General features: G+C 34.0%; 1 protein-coding gene across 1 annotated transcript in view; it reads right to left on the bottom strand.

Annotated features, from left to right (window-relative positions):
- The window catches only part of LOC120626221 (all trans-polyprenyl-diphosphate synthase PDSS1), a 67,489-nt gene that overhangs the window by 17,026 nt on the left and 26,793 nt on the right, over positions 1-23,670 (bottom strand). Inside the window, exons 3-4 of the mRNA XM_039893625.1 lie at positions 14,762-14,901; positions 11,510-11,651 (exon numbers count right to left, since the gene is read on the bottom strand). Of these exons, the coding sequence (XP_039749559.1) occupies positions 11,510-11,651; positions 14,762-14,901 (282 nt within the window). The remainder of the gene's footprint in view (positions 1-11,509; positions 11,652-14,761; positions 14,902-23,670) is intronic.

Raw genomic sequence — 23,670 nt, 5'->3', positions numbered from 1 at the left:
GACACGATGTTTTCCTTCACCGTCGAAGCAAGTGATATTTTTATTACCTAAAAAGCACATAACTTAGAGGTGCGTGCTGGGATTCGAACTTGGCCCCCTGAAAGTAAAGTCGAACTCCTGCCTGAAACCCACTGCGCTAACACAGCTTCTCTTAAATGTCTTTATAGTAGACAGTAAATGTGTTTAAATACATTGTTTAAACTCATCGTTCGAAAGTTGACTTATTTTTTTAAGCACAACTAACAAGACTTACAAAAACTGTTAAATTACAAAAGATGTTTCAAAAGAGGACGAGAGAGAAAAAAAGCAAAGAGAAAAGGGAATGTGTACCACAGAGTATGCAATTTCATAACAAAACTAAAGATGCATTATAGTTAGTATTTACTCGGATAACAGGGTGTTTGCATACTCATTATACTCATATATACTCATTGGTATACCCTATGAGTTTAGTCGCATATACGTTGGACAAACGTAACATTCACTGGATCAACTAACAGCCGGCATCGGTGCAGGCATGCCGCTGGCATGGCGAGTGAAGTGGACTCGTGGAGCCCAAACGACCCACATCCCCGCACCGCGGACCCCGCGAGGTACTGTTACGAAGACCAGTTTGACTTCACATTCATTATTAAAGCCCGACAGGTAGGTCAGAGGAAAGTGTTGAACGAATTTTGCTTTCGACGAAACTGTCCCAATAGAAAGTGTTAGTTACATAGTTTTATTTAATAAAACTTGAGAACTATAATTATTACACCACGCAATAAAAAAATCTTTTTTAGGGTTCTGTAAATAAAAATTTCAAAAATGAACGCTGAATGAATGCTGCTTAGTCTGCATTACAAAACTTAACATTTCAGTTACAACTCTATTACTTGTAAAAGTGTATATTGTTTTCATAAAATACGGGTATTTTTTTAGCTAGTAAGTATCAAAATTAATCTTTGATGAATATTTCGAATATTAATGACGCTAAATAGAATTAATGATTGCATTATATGAAATAATTTTTAAAACAGATTTTTAAAATACAGTTATTGAGTTTTTATAATTTTAATTGCAAATTAAAATAAAATAAACGAAATCATTTTAAACTTCATAGCAATAGAGAAGATTTTAACAACACTTTTAAAGGCTTCCTTGTTTAAATAAAATAAATAAATAAATATACTACGATAATACACACATCGCCATCCAGCCCCAAAGTAAGCTTGTGTTATGGGTACTGAGATAGCTGATGAATATTTTTTTATGAATTTAATACACATAAATACTTATAATACACAGATAAACACCCAGACACTGAAAAATATTCATGTTCATCACACAAACATTTTCCAGTTGTGGGAATCGAACCCACGACCTTGGACTCAGAAAGCAGGATCGCTGCCCACTGCGCCACTCGGCCGTCGGCTTTTAAATATCTGTCAGAAATTATTAGATCGGATTGGAAGAATGGGGCATGAAAGTTTTTATGGATTTTTTTATTCAGGTATTGTGAATTTACACGAACAAAAACAAATGCTAGTAATGAATAAATCGAATACTACTAATACAAACAATAATATGGTTATTCTTCGAATTAAAGACATAACCGCTATTCATAGTTTTTAAAACGATCTCGATCAAATTCTAAAAGCTTGTAAACTAAGACACTCCAATGTTTCTGGTTTAGACGTGTCATGTCGTGGCGAAATTATAAGATTTTAGATCTCAACAAATGAAACTACTTGCCGATTATTAAATCGTTTGGATTTGTTACAGGCAATTAATTTAAGAGAAGTGGAAGAAAAATTAATACATTTGCAGAAAACTTAAAACTAAAATTTTCCTGTTTAATCAATATATTTGATATAGAAATTAAACGGGTATGTTTAAGAAGTGGATTAAAAAATTAAAAATTTATGGAATTCGTATTCAAACTCACAACTTCTACAATCAAACAGGTTAAACTATAAGCACAAATTAATCGTTCATACAGCATATTTTTTAGGTGATGTTGATTACAATCGTTAAACTGAGGCTTTAATGGTTCGAAATGTTTACATTTGAGAAAATCTTTGATCACAGAAAAATGACAGTAACAGACGAAATTTTAAGAATTTATTGATTGATGTCGCAATTGAATACGTCGTCTGCTAAAAATTATCATTCCTTATGCGGTGCAGCCGGTTTTTCAGTACTTAACGACATTCTTGTGAGTATTGCGTGATAACGTTTGAAGTAATGTCCCAACCTACGTACTTCAAGGAGGAATAAATTGATACTAAACGTATACGCAGTAAGAGGTAATGAATGAACGAGTTGAGATGAACACTTTTATAGTAAATCACAGAAAATTTAATAAGCAGCAGTGTTTAATTTTCAAAATTAATATAAAAGGTTTTTCCAACTATTAATTATCATTTATACTCGATTTAGAGAAATGATTATAACTTCAAATAACGTATATTCCAGTTTTTATACAATTAATTATAAGAAACCTTAAAAAACCGACAACCCTAACTAATTTAAGTTATTTAAAATCACATTTAAATGTGTATATGTACGCGTACACAGAAGACACAGTATGACACATACACAGATGATACACGTGAGTGAGGTTTTTCTTTTATTTTATTTTTTTCTCGGACCATAACCTTTTTAGAATTGCTGTAGTAAATCTGGAACCAAACTTGACCTTAAACGTAAACCCAGTTGTTTTTATGGTGCTCACTGCGTATTTTTATGTCAACTTTACACAATTATTCAGATCGCAGGAAATGTTGTGGAGCAACAGCTTTCATTATTATGAACAATGTTATTCCCCACCGGCTTCGTACCCCATTATTAGTAAGTATTAGCCCTTTACCAATAATAATCATTAGGACGACTACTGGTAACAAAAATAAAAGAATACGAAGAAAAGTATTGCAGTGAGCAGCATCTTACATCAAAACCTTTTTGGGTAAATTATTTTAATAGTGTGTGTGGTATACCTGTCAAGATACTTGAGTACTATCATAAAACAATTAAATAATCAAAGATCACGCAAAGCGTCACAATGTTAAAGATAAGGTAGGCATGTTATTATAAACTTGACTATGACACACATTTTGATTACGTTGTCATTTAACTTTAAATTCAGTGCAAGTATTAAGAAATAAGTAAACACGCCGACAAGTATAAGGGCAGTGTGAACGAAACCGTGTCGTTAAATTACAAGACAAAATTACTCAAAAGAAGTGAGATGCAAAAAAATGACAGACTATAATTAGTAATGATTACTGAGGTAATATTAAGGAAAAGGAACATTTTTCAACGATCGCGTAGATTTGTAAGCAAAATACGATTCTCGTTATAAAGTTTCATAGTACTATTGCAATATAATACTTTGTATTTATAAATTCAAAAAATTACTACGCGTATCAATCAAGGTATGAATGGTTTAAATTACCTTGCAAACAATTAAATGTGTACTATTACAGATTTATTATTTTTCATTAAATTGAACATCACACTATCACAGATAAATAGTAAACCAAAATACTTTAATCCGGAGCTTATCATCTTTAAAGTACTAGGAGAGTCAAACTTAAAAAAAATTCACTCTGAAATCTATAGTTCTAATTTAAATTATGTTTCTATAATATTTATTTTGATCTTGGTCATAGCGGAAGTCTGAAGATTCTCAATATTTTAAAGATACTCGTATATTAATATATTAGGGATTTAGAACGTATTAATAGTATGCAAACGATCCCACTGAAAACATTTCAGTGCGAAACAAAATTACTTAGCAGCAAATCGTTAAATACCGTATCAGAAAATTTATACAAATTATTAAACTTGAATTGTCGGTTTGTAATGTCAACATAAAAGCTTTTCACTAAGTGTATATTTTTATCTATGCAAATTTGTATTGCATACCTCTTTGGATTAAACAGGGATTTTAAGAGATGTTTTAAGAGGCTGATGTTTTTTTAAGTTAGAGAATTAAAATCTGCATCATGATCTAAAACAAGTGTTTATTTTTAAACAACCTTCATGGGCTAGAATAGATAAAAATGTGTGGGACAAGCTTACATAATACAAATTGTTTGCAGACGAAGTCGCGGGCAACCACTAATTAAACATATTTGTCTTATGACTATTATATTATCTGGAATGCAGCGTCGTAGCTGTAATAATAGGAGTGTTTAAATAAAATATTCCAGACGCATTCGATCCTGATTAAAACTCACAGTTCTTCATTCTTCGTTTCGATGTCCAATGAACAATAACTGACGAGACTTATTCTGAACAATGGACACAGAAGCGATAGGAATCGTCAATACGATGCTGACGTTTTATTTCACATCCTTGACAGCCGTGCCTATTGTCGCGTTTAGCCACGAGTATTTGCACGCTTTAAAAAATTGTGGAGCGCACAATTAAATCGTAACGAAAAAAACGAAAACTCGCAGTCAATGGCCGTACTTGTTAGGGAAATCTGAATTGTAAAATATGTAAGTATTACTTTACTAGTATTAGGTATTACATAGGTTTCGTGTACGATGTAGCGTGAACAATACTTGTTTTCGTTACTGAGCGCGACCATACAGAGATCCGACGAAGCAGTCTAGACAGAGCAATAGAAATATATGTGCGGGGCGAGGGTGTACCCATCAAAGGCTTTAATCTACGGTTTGTCTTCTTTATACTCTGGAAGATTAAAATACCATCCATTAAAGCACATGAGTTCACTAATATCGCTCAAGTATTATTTACTTTCGCGAACCAAAACAAAAAAGACAAAACTAATAAAATAATACTGCTGTAAGTTATAGTTCCACAAGCCTTGTCTCTTATAGGAGACAACGATTAAAAGCTTAGACTCACCACGCTGCACGAATGCGGGTTGGAACATGTTTTTAATAAATTTATAACTGTGATTAGATGAACGAAGAGCGTTGGTCACAGTCTTACTTAATTAATTCCTTTCTTGGTACATACATACATACATTTCTTGACAATTTAACCGACTTGGGTATCAAATCCAGAACCTCGTGATCTATACTCGAACAGTCCACTACACTGATGAGGCAGATTAAAGTAACATAACTGGTATATAACTTGAATTTGGGTTTATACAATCTTTGAATATTTTCATATGGACACTGACAACATCCGCAATGGCAACTTTTATACAATAATGAGATTTGTATATATTATTCCAAGAATGACTCATTTATTATGAGTAATGGGTAACCAAATAGGCTCCCAATATTTTACAGGTAATAGATCCTACACAGAATATATTTTCATGAGAGTTAGAAGCATAAAACTGACGCAGCTTATTACAAAATCCTTTATGAAACATTAAGAGGATGATAAAAATAGCCAACCTTGAATAATCACTCAAAGAGGTCCAAAAATTATTGTTTTGGTTGGCCAATCGCTGCCCGTCCAAAAACCACATCCCGTTAGTACAAAAAATTGCCCCCTACTTTTTGGGTGTTTATTGGTTTATAAATCTACAGAATTATAATATTATAACGCCTTCTAGAAAAAAACATCGTCATACAGTAGACTGTATGGCGACTTGTTATTTCTATCGGGGTATTCTTGTACGCATCTGTTATATATATTTTCATCACAAATACAAAAAAGGAATTGTGTCCATGTAGAATAAATAAACACGTATTAAAATGTCGAATTCCTTATTGTGATATCAGAACGACCTACCGATGTTGTGCAAAGGCTTACGAAAACTACCTTGAGAGGACATTACTAATGGTCTTGGTCACAATACTTTCTACAAATATTTAGTTTAAAATTTTTTAAGGGAGTCATAGCGTCATTACTCCTAATCTGACCTGCATAACAGAGGAGCTGAAATTGTAAACCCTCCACGCTGCTCTTACTTGCTGATTGGCGGGATTTAACGGTTATTGGCAACCCCAAAGGAACTACAGTAAAATCGAAGAATACAGTCGAAACTATGGGAATGACTAAATGGCGATCATTAAAGTTCGAAAGTTTGTGGTACAAACTTTCGAAGATTATAGAATAGTTTAAAAAATGGTTTTTTTCTGGGCTGACTCTGATCCGAACCCGAGGCCTCGTGATCGTGGCTGCAGCTTAACATATCTACATTGGTAACGAATGAAAATGTAATTTATTACATATTTCTTAGTAAAGAAAATATAAGAAAGTTACTAGAACTTTCGAGAATATGACAGCACGTTTCTTAGCTACCGCATGACAATGAACTTTGTCCAGAGAAAGCTTATGTCACCAGGGACAACATTAGTACTGTTTACTAGACCGGATATTATTCTTCTATAATGTTTTATACTCTTTTATGAAAAGTAAGCTAGGTTTAGTTAAAAATGGAGTACTACGCGGCAACAGAGCAACGGATTTATTTAATTTTCAGCCAGTCTAGTAATTATTATAATATTAATATTTAGTTTATGGGCTATGTTTTAAATACACGGTTTTCATGGGAAGGAACGACTAAGGCTTACAGTAATTTAAATATTTTGCAGGCAAAAATAACTAAACTTTTTGATGAAATTTTGTGTTAAGATAGCAAATACAGGGGAATAACCAACACGTTTTTATTTCTTATTTGTTATAGTTATAATTGACGGACCAAGTGTATGGCCCACCTGATTGTAAGTCGAGAGCCGTCGCCTATAAACTGAGCAACAAATACTTTGCAGAGCATGCACGTTCTGAAACGTGCCGCTCCGTCTTTCAAAATGGGGCGCAGGTGCTAAGACTCAAGTGCTACACCGGCCACCACGCTCTTCTGGCCGCATCACAGCATTGCAACAATGCTGCTTAGCGGCAGAAATAAGCACTTCCCCGGACGACCTCTGTCACGTCACAAAAAGCTCTACTACTACTACTACTACATACATACACGTAATTTATATCCCAGAAAATCTACTGGTGTTATAAATGCAGAAGTAAGTTTGTGTGTTTGTAATTATTACAGGCAGTATTACTATTATACGTGTTTTAAAATTTAAGTAGCAGTTATATTAATACACGAAAATAGCAGATTAATAGTAGATTGTGACACAAGTCACAAAATACGATAGAGCTAATGAATATAAATAAATAAGAATTGCTGTACGTAGGTCTCGCTTCAACTCAGAAACGTATGGACCCATATGTTTTGTTTTATTGGTCTTGGTGTTGATTTTTAGAAAAAGTAAGGAACAACTGAAAAGACTAATATAAATTTAATTTGTAATTTTGTATGTGAATAGATGGTACAAGGTTCACCGGGTGATTTAGTCTACAATAAAAACAAGATACTTGGTAACACGATAGATGGTATAAGAAGAAACTAAGGTCGATCGACTATAAATGGGAAATGAGGCGAAATCAAAAATTGTAAAACGTGAGGCCGCAGGGCACTTTCACCGGGGGTCGTCAGCTTTCGGCCCCTCGCTGGCATCTTAACTGACCACCACTCTCGCTACATAGGTAGGTATACATCTTTGTTTACGTACGTAGGCTCTACACCTACCGGTCACTAGCTCTGTCTCGTTCTTGTAAATGCTAGTGAAAGGTAACATCGTCTGTCTACTTCGTTAGGTGTAAGCGATGCGGACTACTTCCCACAATTTGTGTTATTCTTTTTTATGTGGGGCAAGAACCTGAACGTGACTTAATGACCCAAATTGTACGCTTGTTTTCTTCACAACTGAGATTTGTAAAACGAGCTTAGAGTTTGCTTACATATACTTGGCTTAGATTCATCACAGTTAGACTTTTAACGTACCACTACTCCTCTCTAATAGGAGAAATGATTTTAGAACATAGACTCACCACGCTGCTTCAATGCGGGTAGGTGGGTTTTAACTATTATTATCATATGTTTGTGGTTATAACCAGGACCGACAGTGTAACATACTCTCCGAGGCACGGGGGTGGACCGCCAATTTACTAACTCGTAGTAGGTAGGTAACCTACTAAAAAAATTCAGTAGAAAAATCGAATACCCAGCAAATCATTACCCGAACCGAAAATCGAATCATCTTGATCCGTAGTTGAACATGCTATAAAAAAGATGTTTAAATTTTTGTGTCTTTTTACTTGTTTATTTCGTAAACTTTCGCGCTATTCTCCGGCTCCAAGATAACATTATAAATACTGAGTTGGTCTTTACTCCTACAAGAAGTATGGGATAGAGAGATTTCTGCTTTACCGATTTGATCACCCAGCCCTACTGATATCGATAGAAGAAATCATGCTCTACTCCAGTTACGGTACATCACGTTCCTATAAGGAGAGTTGATTTACGGCCTCGTTAAATAATTTACACAAGCATTGCTAGGTATGTCGCGCGACACAAAAATCAGCTTTCTACTTTGATTGTAAGCTGAAGTGGACACCAATAAATTATTTAGTGAGAGATATTTTAATTATCCGATTTCTATTAGTTTTAATTGCGAAAAACAAAAATACATATGTACTCAAACTTATTATATGTATACGTACTCAAACTTATTTCAGTACCTATGTGGTAAAAAAGAATTAGGTTATACTTGGTCCGAAACCTACTAAAAATATTATATCTTAATTATATTTTAAGCAAAGATAAAAATATGAAAATAATCGATAGTTTGATATATAATAAAAAAAAATAGGCAAGTAAACTAAATTATTTAATTGTTAATAAAATCTCTCTATATTTACCTATTTATAACCATCAAGTCCCACTGCTGGGCACAAGTAACACATATGAGAGGTATACAGAGGTAATTGTGTGGCTACACCGCGGTTACAAAATGTTAATTGTCACACTATTAAACATTTTCTAAAATTTAGTTCTAAATTTGTTAGGATTTGTTAAATGTATACAATGCTCCAACTGATATTCTTACAATAATGTTTACGTCACATGAGAACCTTAGCTAACATTTGTTGTTGCTCATATTTGATGCAATTTGTAAAAAATGATCACTAACATTTTATAACCATAGTAGAACCACCACACTACTCAAATTTGAGTTGCTAGTCCAAGAGTATTTAAATACAGGGAAAGCTAGTTTTCCAAATCCGAGCTGGTGGAATTTGAAGGCCCCTGTTAAATGAGAACTCGTCGTTCGACTTGACGGAATCAATTGAATGAGAACTTGTTACATACAACGATATTTAGCCTGACTTGACGGAATCAATTGAATGAGAAGCCGCAAGATCCATGAATATTTAATCCTTAAATATTCATGGATCTCCATAAACTTATAGTCCCTCGAACAAAAGCGTTCGACTTTAAATAAAAAGTACCTCCCGCACAACGAGAAGCCGGAAAATTTCTAACATTTACCAGCGACTATAAAACGTGTGTTAATTTTTATATCTTTGCTTTGCAAATGTTTGCCTGCTTGTTATGACCGGTATCATCGCCTTAGCAACAATGTTTAAATACATCATTATGTATACGACGCCATTCATACCGGCAAATCCTTAAGGCAGTGTGCAAACGTAGACACTTTGTGCTACCAATACTTGAACTGACCTCCCTAGCGCTGAGAGGTGAACGCTGTCAATTTTAACTAGGAGGAGCCGGGTTCGATTCCCGGTAGAGGCAATTTGGGAATTTATAATTTCTGAAGTGTCTCTGGTCTGGTCTTGCGGGAGGCTTTGGCCGTGGCTAGTTACCACCCTACCACAAAGTCGTGCCGCTAAGAGATTTAGTGTTCCGGTGCGATGTCGCGTTGATATCTATTAGGGGCTTAACAACCATAATCCCTAACAGGTGAGATTGTAGTCAAGGGCTAGTGGAATAATATGAAAAAAAAAAAAACTGCGGGAGCTCCTTGGGTCGAGTACTGCCTGTTTTGTACTGGACACGAAGTCAAGGCATTCTTTTTCTAGTCCTTGATTAACACAGAATTGCAACAGCAGACTTGGCCCCCTTGGACACCATAAGTGTCTACGTCAACACAGGTTTAAATATTTAAATATAAATTGTACCTGACACAAGGCAGGACATTGTATCTGTTTGCAAAGCGTTGTAAACCCAAATAGAGACTAAACCGTGTTCATATGTAAATAGTAGGTATTTCGGGTAATTCCGATGCAAAAATAAATTGACATTGGGAACATAACTCTAACAAGTTTAGAGGTTGATCGTTAAAAGCCGGCTATATTTCCATCTGTATTGACAATACAATAGATTACAGCGATGCGTAAATTTTTCATAAGAACAATATTCTTGTCACGACCGGATATTCCCAAGATAATATTACAGCATTCCAGATTACATACAAATCAATAGACCTTGCGAAGACTATTTGCATTCCATTATACAGTATAGTATAATACATTACAATAGCTGTATCCATATAAAGGTGACACCATACAAACAAGGAGCATAATCTCAAAATGATCAGTATTATCATGCGAGAGATGGCGCATAGTCCTTTTCATGAAATCAGTTTAATCTATACATGCTACCAGTAGCATGTAAAGATCAATCTGATTCTCTGATTAGATATTATTATAATAGCCCCAGGGCTACTGTAATAAGATCAAATAAGCAGCAAAGTGTAATTGCTCCTAAAAGAACACATTCCTTATACCAGTTCGGTTTCACCTAATAATAGAAAAGACGCTCCATAAGTACAACTTAAATACCTTAAAAGTATTTATCATCACCATCATCAGCCTATAATTATATAGGCGTTGGTGATCATAAAGGGGAACACCCTAACAATTTCGGGCTCATGTTCGTGTTAAATGGTGATAGCCCAGTAGTAACTAAGCGGTGATAGCCTAGTGGGTAGGACTTCTACTTCGCATTCGGGGGGCCGAGTTCGAATCCCAAAACGCACCTCTAACATTTCTATGTTATGTGCGCTTTAAGCAATTACAATATCACTTGTTTCAACGGTGAAGGAAAATATCGTGAGGAAAACTGCATGATTGCGAATTCTCAATAATGTTCCCAAAGGTGTGTGGAGTTAGCCAATCAGCACTGGGCCAGCGTGGTTGACTAGAGCCTTAACCTCTTCTCACTGCGGGAGATGATATGATCATAATGATGAAATGCTCATGTTTCTTAAATTTACATATATATATAAGTCGTAGCCAAGCCCTGAGAAGCAATGCTTTGGCATTTTTTGGCCTAACCCTGAAAACGAACCAAGGACCACGTAGTTCAAAATCAAACATGCTTACCACTAGGCCAACAACACAGTGAGAAGAAGCGAGAAAGTGATCATACTTTCTAGTCTCGTCTCATCTTTATTAAATAATATAAGATCAATGATATTATAACTTTCAACGTGTCTGAAACGCAAATGGGCTTAAACTTGCTTCCATTAATTAAACTAGGTACCAAAACTAGACGCTCTTGAATTTTAAAAGTGATTGGTCCATTACTTAGCTCAAAGCGTGCTGGATCTAAAACGTAAACTATTTTAGTGATGAATCGCATAGAGAGACCTTGAGATAATATTGTTTCATTGTTGCAAGTGTAGGATCGACGATTGCGCAATCGGTTGAGATAATTGACGCCTACCTTCTTATGGTTCCAGAGCACGTTGACGGAGGGCTTTCCGCGGCGGAAGTCGCTCTGGTCGATGACGTCGTCGTGGATCAGCGACGCCGAGTGGATCATCTCGCTGATCATGGCCACTTGCCTCTGTGATGGCAGCAGCGCACTAATACAAATAATAATTAAAAAGATTTGATTTGTTTGTTTTTTATATTTTTTACTCCAATAAGTCTGCGGTGACCAAATATGAAATCGAAACTGGAAGTTTTTCCATCTTTAGAAGACTTTGTATAGATGACGTTCGAGACGGTCAAATTAACTTTAGTTTTAGGTTGAACGAAGTTCACCATATATGCTATGAATGGAAGAATACAAATAAAATTGAGACAAATTTACTGGAATCAAATAAATAACCTCATTTTGTAAGTTTTTTAGTTATATAATTTGTTGGATAGAAGCAGGCGTTTTTTTGTAAAAGACCATCATATACAATGAGCTTTAGGTTTGATTTGTTATAATCCGGGAAAACCAGGCAAACCTACACAGATCATTCAAAATGCTATCTCTACGCACGTTTCACTACGACCCCGGAGCATCTTTAGATGTTAATTTAGCATTTGTGTTTCTTGAGGATGCCCCAATGTCTTTTTGAATACTTTGTTTAGGGTTTATCCTTAATATTAAAATAATATAGCAGTATTCATGATGACAACCTTCACTGTAATATAATCAATCGGCTTTATGAGTAATTAATGTAAATTAAATGTTAAACTGAATAGTAACAGATCCTAGTCAAGTTTTTTTTATTGAAAATACGTGAGGAACGTGTTCTTTTTCAACCGTGATATAGGTAGGTATATGACGTAAACAGATGCTAATTATACGAAAATAATAAGTAAGAGTAAATATCTAGTTTTTGCGAAGGGCAGATCTACACAGCCAGATCTCAAGTTTTTAAATACCTTTACCATTGTAACATTTATAAACTGAATTTGGAATAAAATTTCTGTAAAAACTATTTGATTAAGTACTAAAACAAAATTTATTCTAAAAGTTTGTTTTTAATATTATACTGCTGCTAATATCCTCTATAAAATAAAATACATACACCCCAAAAACATACAATACATTCCCAAAGAGGGTTGGAGTCGTATCAGGTGGTCGCCCGGAAAACCTTACCTTTCCACAAAAAGATAAACGTATACATTACAAACGTATACGTTAACATATTTGATCACAACATATGTTCACTAATAGATAGGTAGGTACATGTAACACGAAGATGACAAGCTCTCCAGACCCTAATGTATTATGGAACACTAGGATGATATTATTTATAAGATTATAAATAATTCCACACGTATCTTCTGCGCACGCATTGGACTTATCACGTCCTTTAAATATTCTTAAAGTGTATAGGGCAGTACGCGACGAATCATAGCAACGTGAATATCCTACGTAATTACTAAATTTAATATTCATCCGTTGCGTTCTTTAGGTTATATCTTCAAGGAATTCTTGAAGTCATATATATTAGGGTAATAAAATAATAATAAATATAAAAAAGGGTTAAGTGTGAGTCGGAATCATCCTCTATGCGTCAACCTCTGAGATCTCCTTACGACCGACCATCATCATCTCAAGTTTATATCAGAGTGTACGCACAGATATAAAACAAACCGCGCAATATCGTCTTCTTGTTAATCTTAACTAATTTTTTTTATTTTTGACCTAATGCTTGTTGTTGCTAAATAATCTAGAATCAATAGGTAACAATGACAAATTACTATTTTAGTGCATAAGTATCCTTCAATCGACCCCTGAAATTAACATTCTACCGATAATTACCTGTGCGAAAACATGCGGTTTTTCCAGAATTAGTCTCGGCAATTGAAAAAAGCTTGAAGATGACTCTAGAATAAATGTCAATTAACGTTCACAATACAAAACTAAAACCCTGATATCGAAAACTATGTTGATGGGACCTATCTGCTTTTTTCGGTTTTTGTAAAAAAAACTCGAGAACTATACGTTTAACCGTGCTCAAACGTAACCAGCCAACTTGTTATAAATACTCTATTCCATTATTGGTAAAGCTGTGCTTAGATAATAAAGGTTATTTTTCTATTCCTGTAGATGTATATATCTACCCGTTACTCGTATCTATTCTATAGCGATGAACGATATAAACAGTGGATAAAACTCGATTATTGGAAAACTCGTTTAATTTCCCGATTACAAGTCAAATATTCATATCAAGTTTTACGAAACTTTTTGGTTACTAATGTTTGGTTCAATCATTAAAAAGATTTTACACACATATAATATTTTTATTTAATATAAGGACAAGGATAGCTTTTTTATTATTATAGATAAGGTTTATTTATTTATTTTGAAAAGTACGGCAACGGCTTATTCACAAGTTACAAGTGGGCGATGCCATGGGCCCAGCTTGTAAGATATATTATAGGTTTCTGGTAAATATTAGTATTCCTTTTGCGGCCCTATTTGACAAATCTTTGTATACAACTAAAGTGATATTAGGTATCTAGAACCTTGAACTACTAACCTCAATTTGAAAGCAAATAAATTGAAAAACCAAACCATATAATTTAGCAACTAACATTAAGAGTGAATGGCCAAAGACTTTAGATTTGAAAAGGCCAGCCAGCAGAGAATTCTGTTTTTAACTTTTAAGTGTATTTTGTAATGTGAAGTAAAATTGTGTGAGAATATACAAATTCTATACTTATCATAATATTTACTACGACTAAAGCAGAAGTGTTTGCTTTTTTTATACAGAACTTCTTCAGTTATTAGTTTAGAACTACCAGATTAATATTTTTCTTTTTGATTTGATAAAGGTGAATTGTGAGGAAAAAATCTACGTATAATTTCTCTGAAAAATGAACTTATTCAAAAATGACAGACAAAGTAACATGGTCTACGCCTAAACCTATAAAATTAGGTAAATACAAAATAACTATTATTATTTTCTATTCTATTCGCAAATGGTTTACCTTTTTCATTGTATTTTTGTTAACTAGCTATTTATAAAGAAATTTTTAATACGAAACTGGAAACATTTTATAATCTGTATATATTCGAATCTCTCTCTCTTATATAGTCTCCATCACGAGCACCAGACGATTAATAGTAGGCACTGGTAAATATGTGCTAAAATGTGTGCAGGTATTTCCAGCGATTGAGATTGAGACGATGTTGCCTGCAAAACCTTGGGACCGAAAGATATTCGTAACATGATAAGCGCCTTACCTATTTTCTCCATATACGTGGTAGTTGACAGCTCTCGCCATTAGTATCGCCACCATGGGCCTGAGCGCCTTGCCTTGTCCGTCGAAGTAGTATGTAGCTATGGTGTTTAATTCTGGCTGATTTGTGTTGCGTTCCAATTCCTGTTGGTGAGAAAAACTAAAATCTAATTGTGATTTTTGAACTCATATATTCTAATCAAAACAATAAATGCAACTGTTTCTTTGTTATTTACGCTGTAACGCCTTAATTACTCAACCGATCATCATAAACCTGAGTTGTTTAGATATTATATTTTGAAAGTAGATGCCGTTCCAACCAATTTTATTCTTAAAATTAGAGCTCACCACCACCACCACCAACATACCAATCTTGTCTGATAGGATATGTTTTTAAGATTCAATAATGCAAGTATTTAGGAGTAAACGAATGCAAAACATTCAATTCAGCTAGAACTATGTTTCACTTTATTGGCAGTCGTTTTTATCGATAAAAACTTTGAAACCATAATATTTCACCTATACGAGACTCTACTTGACGGGTGAGTGCATGAATGGGTAGATTTCACACGCCTATGAAAATCTTATGGAAAAATCAGCCATGCAGTATACTGCTTCGCTGTTTAAGGAAGTGATAATTAAAGCGCACATAACACGAAAAGTTATAGATGCGTGCCGGAGATCGAACTCAGTCCTCGAGACACGGTTACAACTGTTTTTATATGTGATACAAAACCTTATAGATATTTATTTAGACATCTGACATTATGTTAATTTTTGAAAAGAGAATCCTGAAAATTAAAGTAAATTTTGGTTCTGTAATAAAATCATTTTCCTTTATTCACACTACACTTTTATTGTTTTTCTATTAAACTTGCATAGTTATCTTCGACTGCATGAAACATTCTTAACAAACCCACTTAAAATTAAGCCAATCCACGATATAGACTTATTAGATATTAAAGCCCTGTTAAAATTGCATTCGAATGTAGCCACGCTAAATTATTTTTTAATATTTCATAAGATGATCATCCGCAAGCCAAGGCAAAACTATCACGTCCAACCCGCATTGGCATTAGAGCACGGGTCTTCAGGGTCGATTAATGACAATAAGTAGAAATGAGTCAAAATTGAATAATAAGCATTAATTATTATTAAAACTTTATTTTCAACATTTTTTTTTTATTTTTCTACAAGTTAGCCCTTGGCTGCCAATCTTCATACTCCACACCAAACTGATCCTCGACAAAGTACTCACTACGCACTCTGGCTCCGACACCGGAGCATGTTTATAATTAATAATTGTTAAGACTGTTGTTGTTGACTTAACAATTATTCATTGTAAACTCAACATCTCCTGAGGTGTGGAGACTAAAGATTGTAGTAAATTTAAATAACACCGAACAGATTCTCCTGCTTGCACGGAGCATAGCCAATAAAGTTTAATTTTTATTGCATACGGAGTACGTTATAGTTTAATACTTAATTATTAATCGTTGTAAGTCTATGATGTTTTTTTTTCATTAGTACTTTTTGCCATTGATTAACAACTGGCACATAATAATAGTAATTACAGACTTGGAATACCTGATTGGTCGAAAGTTAGATGCTATATTACAAGCTAACGAGAATGCAGGGTAAGCACATTGACTTGGCCTTGCCTCAAAAGTTGCAAAATAAAGTATTATCATATATAACGTATGATACATACTAGCGAATTGTAATAATTGTAGTTTTGTGAAGATATGACAAAAGAATAAGTAATCCAAGACCAAGGTAGAGAAATATTACTGCCTCTATAGTGTTTACGCAAATTATATTCGACAAACAATGTAAAACCCACGAAATTTACTGTGCCGAGAAAATAATGTCACATTTACTAAATAATAAAGTAAATTGTAATTTGTAATACATTACGTAACTCTTTCGGGTCATCATGTTTAAAACATATTATATGCGTCATTTGTGAGAAAAGGTTTAATATCATTATGGTATAGTTTTAGTGTAAATAAGAATGTTTTTTTTAACTATATTTCAAAGGGTAACCCTTGGTTGCTATCTCACTTTGTAATGATTGTAGCGGGCTAACGTGTTAGGATAGGTTGGTATGTCAGTTATATTAACCTCATATTTCCTTCATCGGTTTCTACGCCACAACTTATCTTGGCGGCGCGGTTTTTTCGGTAGAGTAACTAGCTACGACTGAAGCCTCAACCAGGCCAGACCAGAGAGAATACACCCGGGACCTCCCACTCATAGACTCAAAGTAAGTTTTAATTAGAGTAATAGAGAGTATCAAGGATAGAGAAACGGTAGATTGAACAACTAGGCACTACCGTTCAGAACCATGGGTGTATAGATCATAATGCTAAGAATTGTATGAGTAGGTACAGCATTTATGGAACACGACATACTACAGAGGCTAGCCAAAGATCCTTAGATCCTTTATAGAATTAAAAGGCAGAAGTTAGACTATTTTAATGGATCATATATTGAGATACTATAAATATGACCACCTTCAGCTCATCATTCAGGGGAAAATAGCCGGCAAAAGATCACCTGGCTGAAGAAAAACGTGTTGGCTGAGAAATTTACTCTAATGGTTTAAAAAAGAAACCAATTGTTGTTTAGTGCAGCTGCGTTCAGATGAGTTTATTTAGCCCTTATCCAGACCAGACCAGACCAGACTCCGATAGGAGATGGCACTGAAAGAATCTTCAAAACTAACAAGACACTGGTTGCTGACATAACAACTGGGATATTGTCTGTTAACTAAATCATCATACAACATATTCTAGAAATAAAGCAGTTCCATGTTGTGAAGAGTACGGTGTAGTTTACTACGAGTATAAGACTACGGTATCTTTCACCTTATTGCTGCGTGATCCTATAAAGGTTCGGTTTTTTCTTTTGAGGTACGAAACCCTTAAAACGGGTAAAGGGTGGAATGTTCCTTATACAGGACCGATCAATATAGCCTGGCGATTGTAAGCGTCCTTTTATTAAAAACACAAATGTATGTATTACAATTAACAATGAAAACAACACTTACTTTTGTAAACAGAGGAAACACTCTATGGTTTATTCCGTAAATGTAAATTTGTAATACTAATTATCACGCATCCTACTCATATCTCAGTGAAGCTGTAATATTGATTTAAATCATCGTGTAATTAAGCTACTTGGCTTTTTAATTTAATTTTTGAGCTATAGGCAATCAAAGGAGCTGTTATAGGCTATTTTTAAGGGATGTTGCACTCATATTTGAGGTGTCTATTTTACAAACGCTTAATCTCATCCTCTGTCTAAATACTGATATATTATTATCAAATAAAAATAAAAAGTTTATTTCTTGTCTTTGTTTCTTCCTTAAAACACTCATAATATTATCAGTCAATCGTGAACATAATTTATCAAATTTATTTTTATCGCTTTAAGCATCGAAATCCTAATACGTGAATTCTTAGTTTTAGGCAATCCAGCACTTCTATCTAGAGATAAAAGCGGCGCGGAATATTTGTTTTTCAATAATAAATTTATCAATATGTTAGTTTAGAAAATTTAACATAAGGCCCTATTTAGTAAAAAAAACATGTTATACATAAATTAAAGCTAAATAATTAAATAGGTACGATCTGATAAGCGCAGAGTAGATCGGCCCAGACGATCAACTCTGCACTAAGCGGACAGACGACCTCAAGCGCGTCGCAGGGATCCAAACCCGTGGAATTAGGAACTCCCTACAAAAGACCTATGTCCAGCGGTGGGCATCTATTTGGCGGTTGATATGATGCTGATGAATTATATACCATGAAATCTTTTTTATTTACAAATAGTAAGGCGATAGTATTGTACTTTTGCTACACTATTATTATATATAGTGTCGACCAATCAACCAAACACAAACTCAACTAAATTTTGGCAGATTAAAGAATTCGCGGTAGTTAAATTACTCGTAACTAAGCACATTAAAGTTTATAAATACCACACTTATTACATTTAGGGCTCAGGACAAAGCGATCGCAGTAGGTGAAACGGTTTAAAGTTTTAACACAAAGATTGTTATCTGTAAAGAGCCTTCTGTTAGTGCATTAAACTCGCACTTACCAGTTTTCTTCAAAGTCGTGTTGAAAAGTAGAACAGTATCGGTTTAGTAATCAGTATAAATTATAAAAGTAAACTAAGACCAGGGTCTCTGTTGTCTGAAATTGGTAAATACTGAGCTGAGGTTATAATTACTAATACATAGATGCTATTGCATAAAAAGTTTACTATACAAGGCTCGTTGGGAAGAGGGTACTACTAAGTCACGACCTTGACAAAGGAAAAATGAGAAGCTACTCGTATATGTAACGTATCATAATGTAACGTATCTAAAATAAATAATGTTTACTTTAATTGTAATGACACCAAAATGTCTATCTAGAAAACAAATGAAGGACTCTAAAGTCCCTCTAAAAACGATTAATCTGTTGAAGTACTGGTATGGTAACCAAGCAAGCTATGTAAGATGGGGCGACGCGACTTCTAGTGAATATAAGCTAGAATGCGGTGTTCGTCAAGGAGGATTGACCTCTCCTGACCTTTTTAGCCTATACGTGAACGACCTGATTGAGAGACTGAGAAGCACCAAGATCGGTTGTCATATAGGGTCCACTTGTATGAACAACTTTAGCTACGCGGATGATATGGTTCTTCTCAGCCCCTCTATTAGAGGACTTCGTAAACTAGTAGCAATCTGCGAGAGTTATGCTGCAGAACACGGTCTTAATTATAACGTTAAGAAGACAGTTACGATGGTGTTCCGATCTGGCAGAGGTCCGGGGACTATTCCGGGGGTTTTCCTTGATGGAGATTTGCTCGAGAGAGTTGAGCGGTTCAGATACCTTGGACATATTGTGACTGAAGGCCTTGTCGATGATGAAGATGTAGAGAGGGAACGACGTGCTCTGGCTGTTAGATGTAATATGCTCGCACGTCGCTTTGCGAAATGCAGTGACCAAGTTAAGGTGACATTGTTTAGAGCATACTGTTTATGTTTCTATACATGTCAACTTTGGGTAAAGTCCACCAGACGCGCTGTCAACAATATCAGGGTGCAATACAATAATGCTTATCGTATCTTGATGAAGTTGCCAAGGTACTGCAGCGCGTCGGACATGTTCGCTAGGTCCAGAGTACCGGATTTCTTTGCGATCATAAGATCGCGAATAGCAACATTTTGGAGTCGTTTGCGAGCCTCCGATAATGAAATCCTAAGCACGTTGGCAGAGGGTCTGGACTGCTCGATTTTCAAGCACTGGCTTTCGGTGCACCGTGAGGCAAATAGAAAATAAACTGTAGTGATTTTTGTAAAGGTTAGGTATAAGAATACCCATAAAATATGACAAACTATGTAATTAATGATTATTATTATGACGGACGTGAGTTTGCAATATTTTTATATTGCAATACTGTTACTTATTATTATTATTTTGTTATTTAATTTATCTTTTTATATTCTTATAACTGGGTTTATACCTTTCAATAAAGATTATTATTATTATTATTATTATTATATAGCATTTGAGTGAAAAGTGTCACTCAGATGCTATAATTTACTTAGATAAAGTGTAGGTGCATCAAAATCGAATTGGAACAAAACCGACAGAAAGAGGTTGTACTCATAAATAATGAGTGTGTAGTATTCACTTTAAACGATAATTGAATATGATAAACATAGTTTTAAACGATATAAAAATCATAAATGATTAGATTTTATGTTACTTCCCATCATCATGGTCATAAACTATAATATAATAGTACGAGAGCTAGCAACGTCAAGAAATCTATTTTGTGGGAGAGCAATTTTGCTTAAGGTATAAATTAAGATAAAATACTAATAAATTTCTTTGCCGAAAGATTATAATTTTTTTTCTATTACAGATAATAACTCATTACATAATAACAATAATTCAAAAGGCGGTGATGACAATGAAAATAACAGCAGTGATGAAAATAATAAAGATATTGGTTATCAAGATACCTACATTATTGGTTATACATTTATCTATTAAAAATCTAACGTTATTTACACGTAACCAAAAAATTTTGGTTTATTTTGATACAGTATTAATCCATAAATTAAGTCAATGGTTTTAAATCCTTTCTCTGAAATTTATTTGACGACTATTTCTAAGCAAAATCATACCATTTTTCACTTTTAGAACGGTCAGGCTGATAGTTTAACAATTGAATTATTGTTTGGTAAATTAATTTTGTGTTTTAAGATACTTAAATATATATTATACTAGCGGACCCCAGCGCCATCTGTCAGGCTGATTTCTGAATCTAAAGGCACCCAAACGCATACCAAAAAATTCATTCAAATCGGTCCAAACGTTTAGGAGGAGTTCAGTGACATTCACAGGCACACAAGAAATATATATATACTTTTATTATATAGGTATATTTTAATTCAATGTTAGCGTCTGGCACAGTTTAAACAGCTATAAAAATGTTTGGAAATAATAGATTAATGTTGCAAAAAGTTCAATTAACATAATAAATAACCTTTTTTAAATTATTTGAAAAATTTATGCGCACTGATGAACACAACTTCTACCACTAGCCAGAGAGTGAGAGGGATAGCATATCAAAAAACCAGCCTACCTTAAATTCTCTCAACAAAAGTATTACAACCAAGTTTAAAATATTAAAGTTAATTGCCGAACTCGAATACATAGAAAAGAAAGTCCGCATGACGTCGTAACTTTTTATTTATACCCACTACTACTCTACTAATCTCACGGTACCAGCGTTTTTTTTGAAATACCTGTTATTTACCATTTCACCGAGATTACACCTTACCTCGAAGTATTTTTAAGACAACCGAATTCTCGGATGAGCGACGTGGAGTCGTGCAGGAATTATCAATCAGACTATTGAGAGAGAGAGGTAATTTGAGTGATTTGTTTTTCACTAAAATAATTACTAGTGGTTTCCGACTGAAAAGGAGAGAACCCTTAACGACCACACAAATCAGGTTAAAGGGTGCATTCTGAAAGAAACAGAGACAAGTGGAGTGAGACGAAAATAAGCAGAGACTTGTGAAAAACGAAAAGTTTTATGAAAAGATGACATGCGCTCTGTCACGTATTAGTGGCAAATAAAACCGAATTTTTACGGTAGTAAAAGTAACACAAGGACTTAATTTGTAAGCCATACGGATGCAACGATAACGATAGATATTAGATATCTATGGTCATAAAGGAAAATCAAATTGTTTTAATTGAAGCTATTAGCTCACTCTAATAGACCTATTCGATACTAAATATCGGATATTTTTTGTCTGTTTACTATTACCTATTCAAGGCCGTAAGTAAAATTCATTTTATCTACACATTAATTTCCATATAGGTGCAGTCTGGTTGCGAAAGCTAAAATCCATTCATTGTGTTGGTTATAGGTGATCTAAGTCGGTAACTATGGATGGGCGTACAACGGTTGAGGTTTTTGGCTTTTATCTTTCCCTAATAATTAGTAAAATTATGTACGTTTATGTTCAAAGTATAGAGAAACGCTTTTCCTCAAATATTGTTTTATAGAAAATAAGTTAAGGTTCTTAATCTAATAGCAATCTATATAAATAACTATTGAAAAGAAAAAAATTGTGATTAAACATTACGACATGACTGCCCATCGTAAGGATTGTATAAAGTAGGAACTATATCACTATAATATAGTGTAATACAAAACTATCTTTGAAAATTTGTTTCACTGATCTCATTAGTAAGGTCATCGCTCCCGACCTTGGCCGAGTGAAGCTTGCTTCGAGACCGCCTTTCGCTTATCATCACGGTTGATTCAAAGTGCCCGATCATTTCTTTACTAAAAGCCTCTTTTATAATGAACTAGCTGTCCCAGCGAACGTCGTACCGCGGATAATTTTTTTTATGATTGTTATATTTTAATACTTATTATCCTATAACGGTATAAGAGAAATCCAAAAAATCAAATATCATAAAAATTGGTCCAGCCGTTCTTGAGTTATAAATGGTGTAACAAACACAACTTTCTTTTATATATATAGAAGACTAGCTGTCCCGACGAACTACGTACCGCGAAATATTTTTTTATGAATGTTATATTTTCATACTTATTATCCTATTCCGGTCTAAGAGGAATCGAAAAAATTAAATATCATAAAAATTGGTCCCGCCGACTAACACAACTTTCTTTTTTATATATAGATAAGGCTAAAGAGACAGGAAAGGCACTTCTTGGTGTTCATGATAACTAACAATACACTTTGAACGGATGATTATTTTAATATGGAAGAGAAAACTGCGTATTTCCGATAATTTGAGAAACTCGCCAAGGGTAAGTAACTGTAATACTTATATTTATGTACACACACCTATCTTACTAAACCAGTAGACTGTAAATGCTGGATATACCAAATATTCCTATTCTTTTGAATTGTAAGATGCTAATAATTCTCGCGATAACAAAGTACCAAAAATTAACATAAATAATAAGATATTGATTAGATTAATAAAACAATGTTATTTTCAAGAAAATAACAACAACGTCATAAGATTGCGCCCTTCGAGGATGTTGTTATAAATAAATCATTTTCCTACTGTCATTTTCTCAGCGCCAATTTTTTTTTTTGTTTATTACAAAAAAAAAATTGGCGGAAAAAAAAAACGGTAAAATTTATTAGTTTAGGGTAAAATTAGTGACCAAATTAATATCACTGTAAAAACAAGGGATACTTTTCAAATAAAATTTATTACTATGGAGATAAAATTTGTAAGGACCCCAGCAATATTATAAAAAATCGTAGGAGGTTTTTAAAATAAAATTAAGGTTTAATGGTAAGTCACTAATATTGTAGTATGGTTAAGTTAGTTTATTTTAGTATTTTAG

Source organism: Pararge aegeria, chromosome 9 (genome assembly GCF_905163445.1).
Source record: "Pararge aegeria chromosome 9, ilParAegt1.1, whole genome shotgun sequence".
NCBI lineage: Eukaryota > Metazoa > Arthropoda > Insecta > Lepidoptera > Nymphalidae > Pararge > Pararge aegeria.
This window is presented reverse-complemented; position numbering and strand designations above follow the sequence as displayed.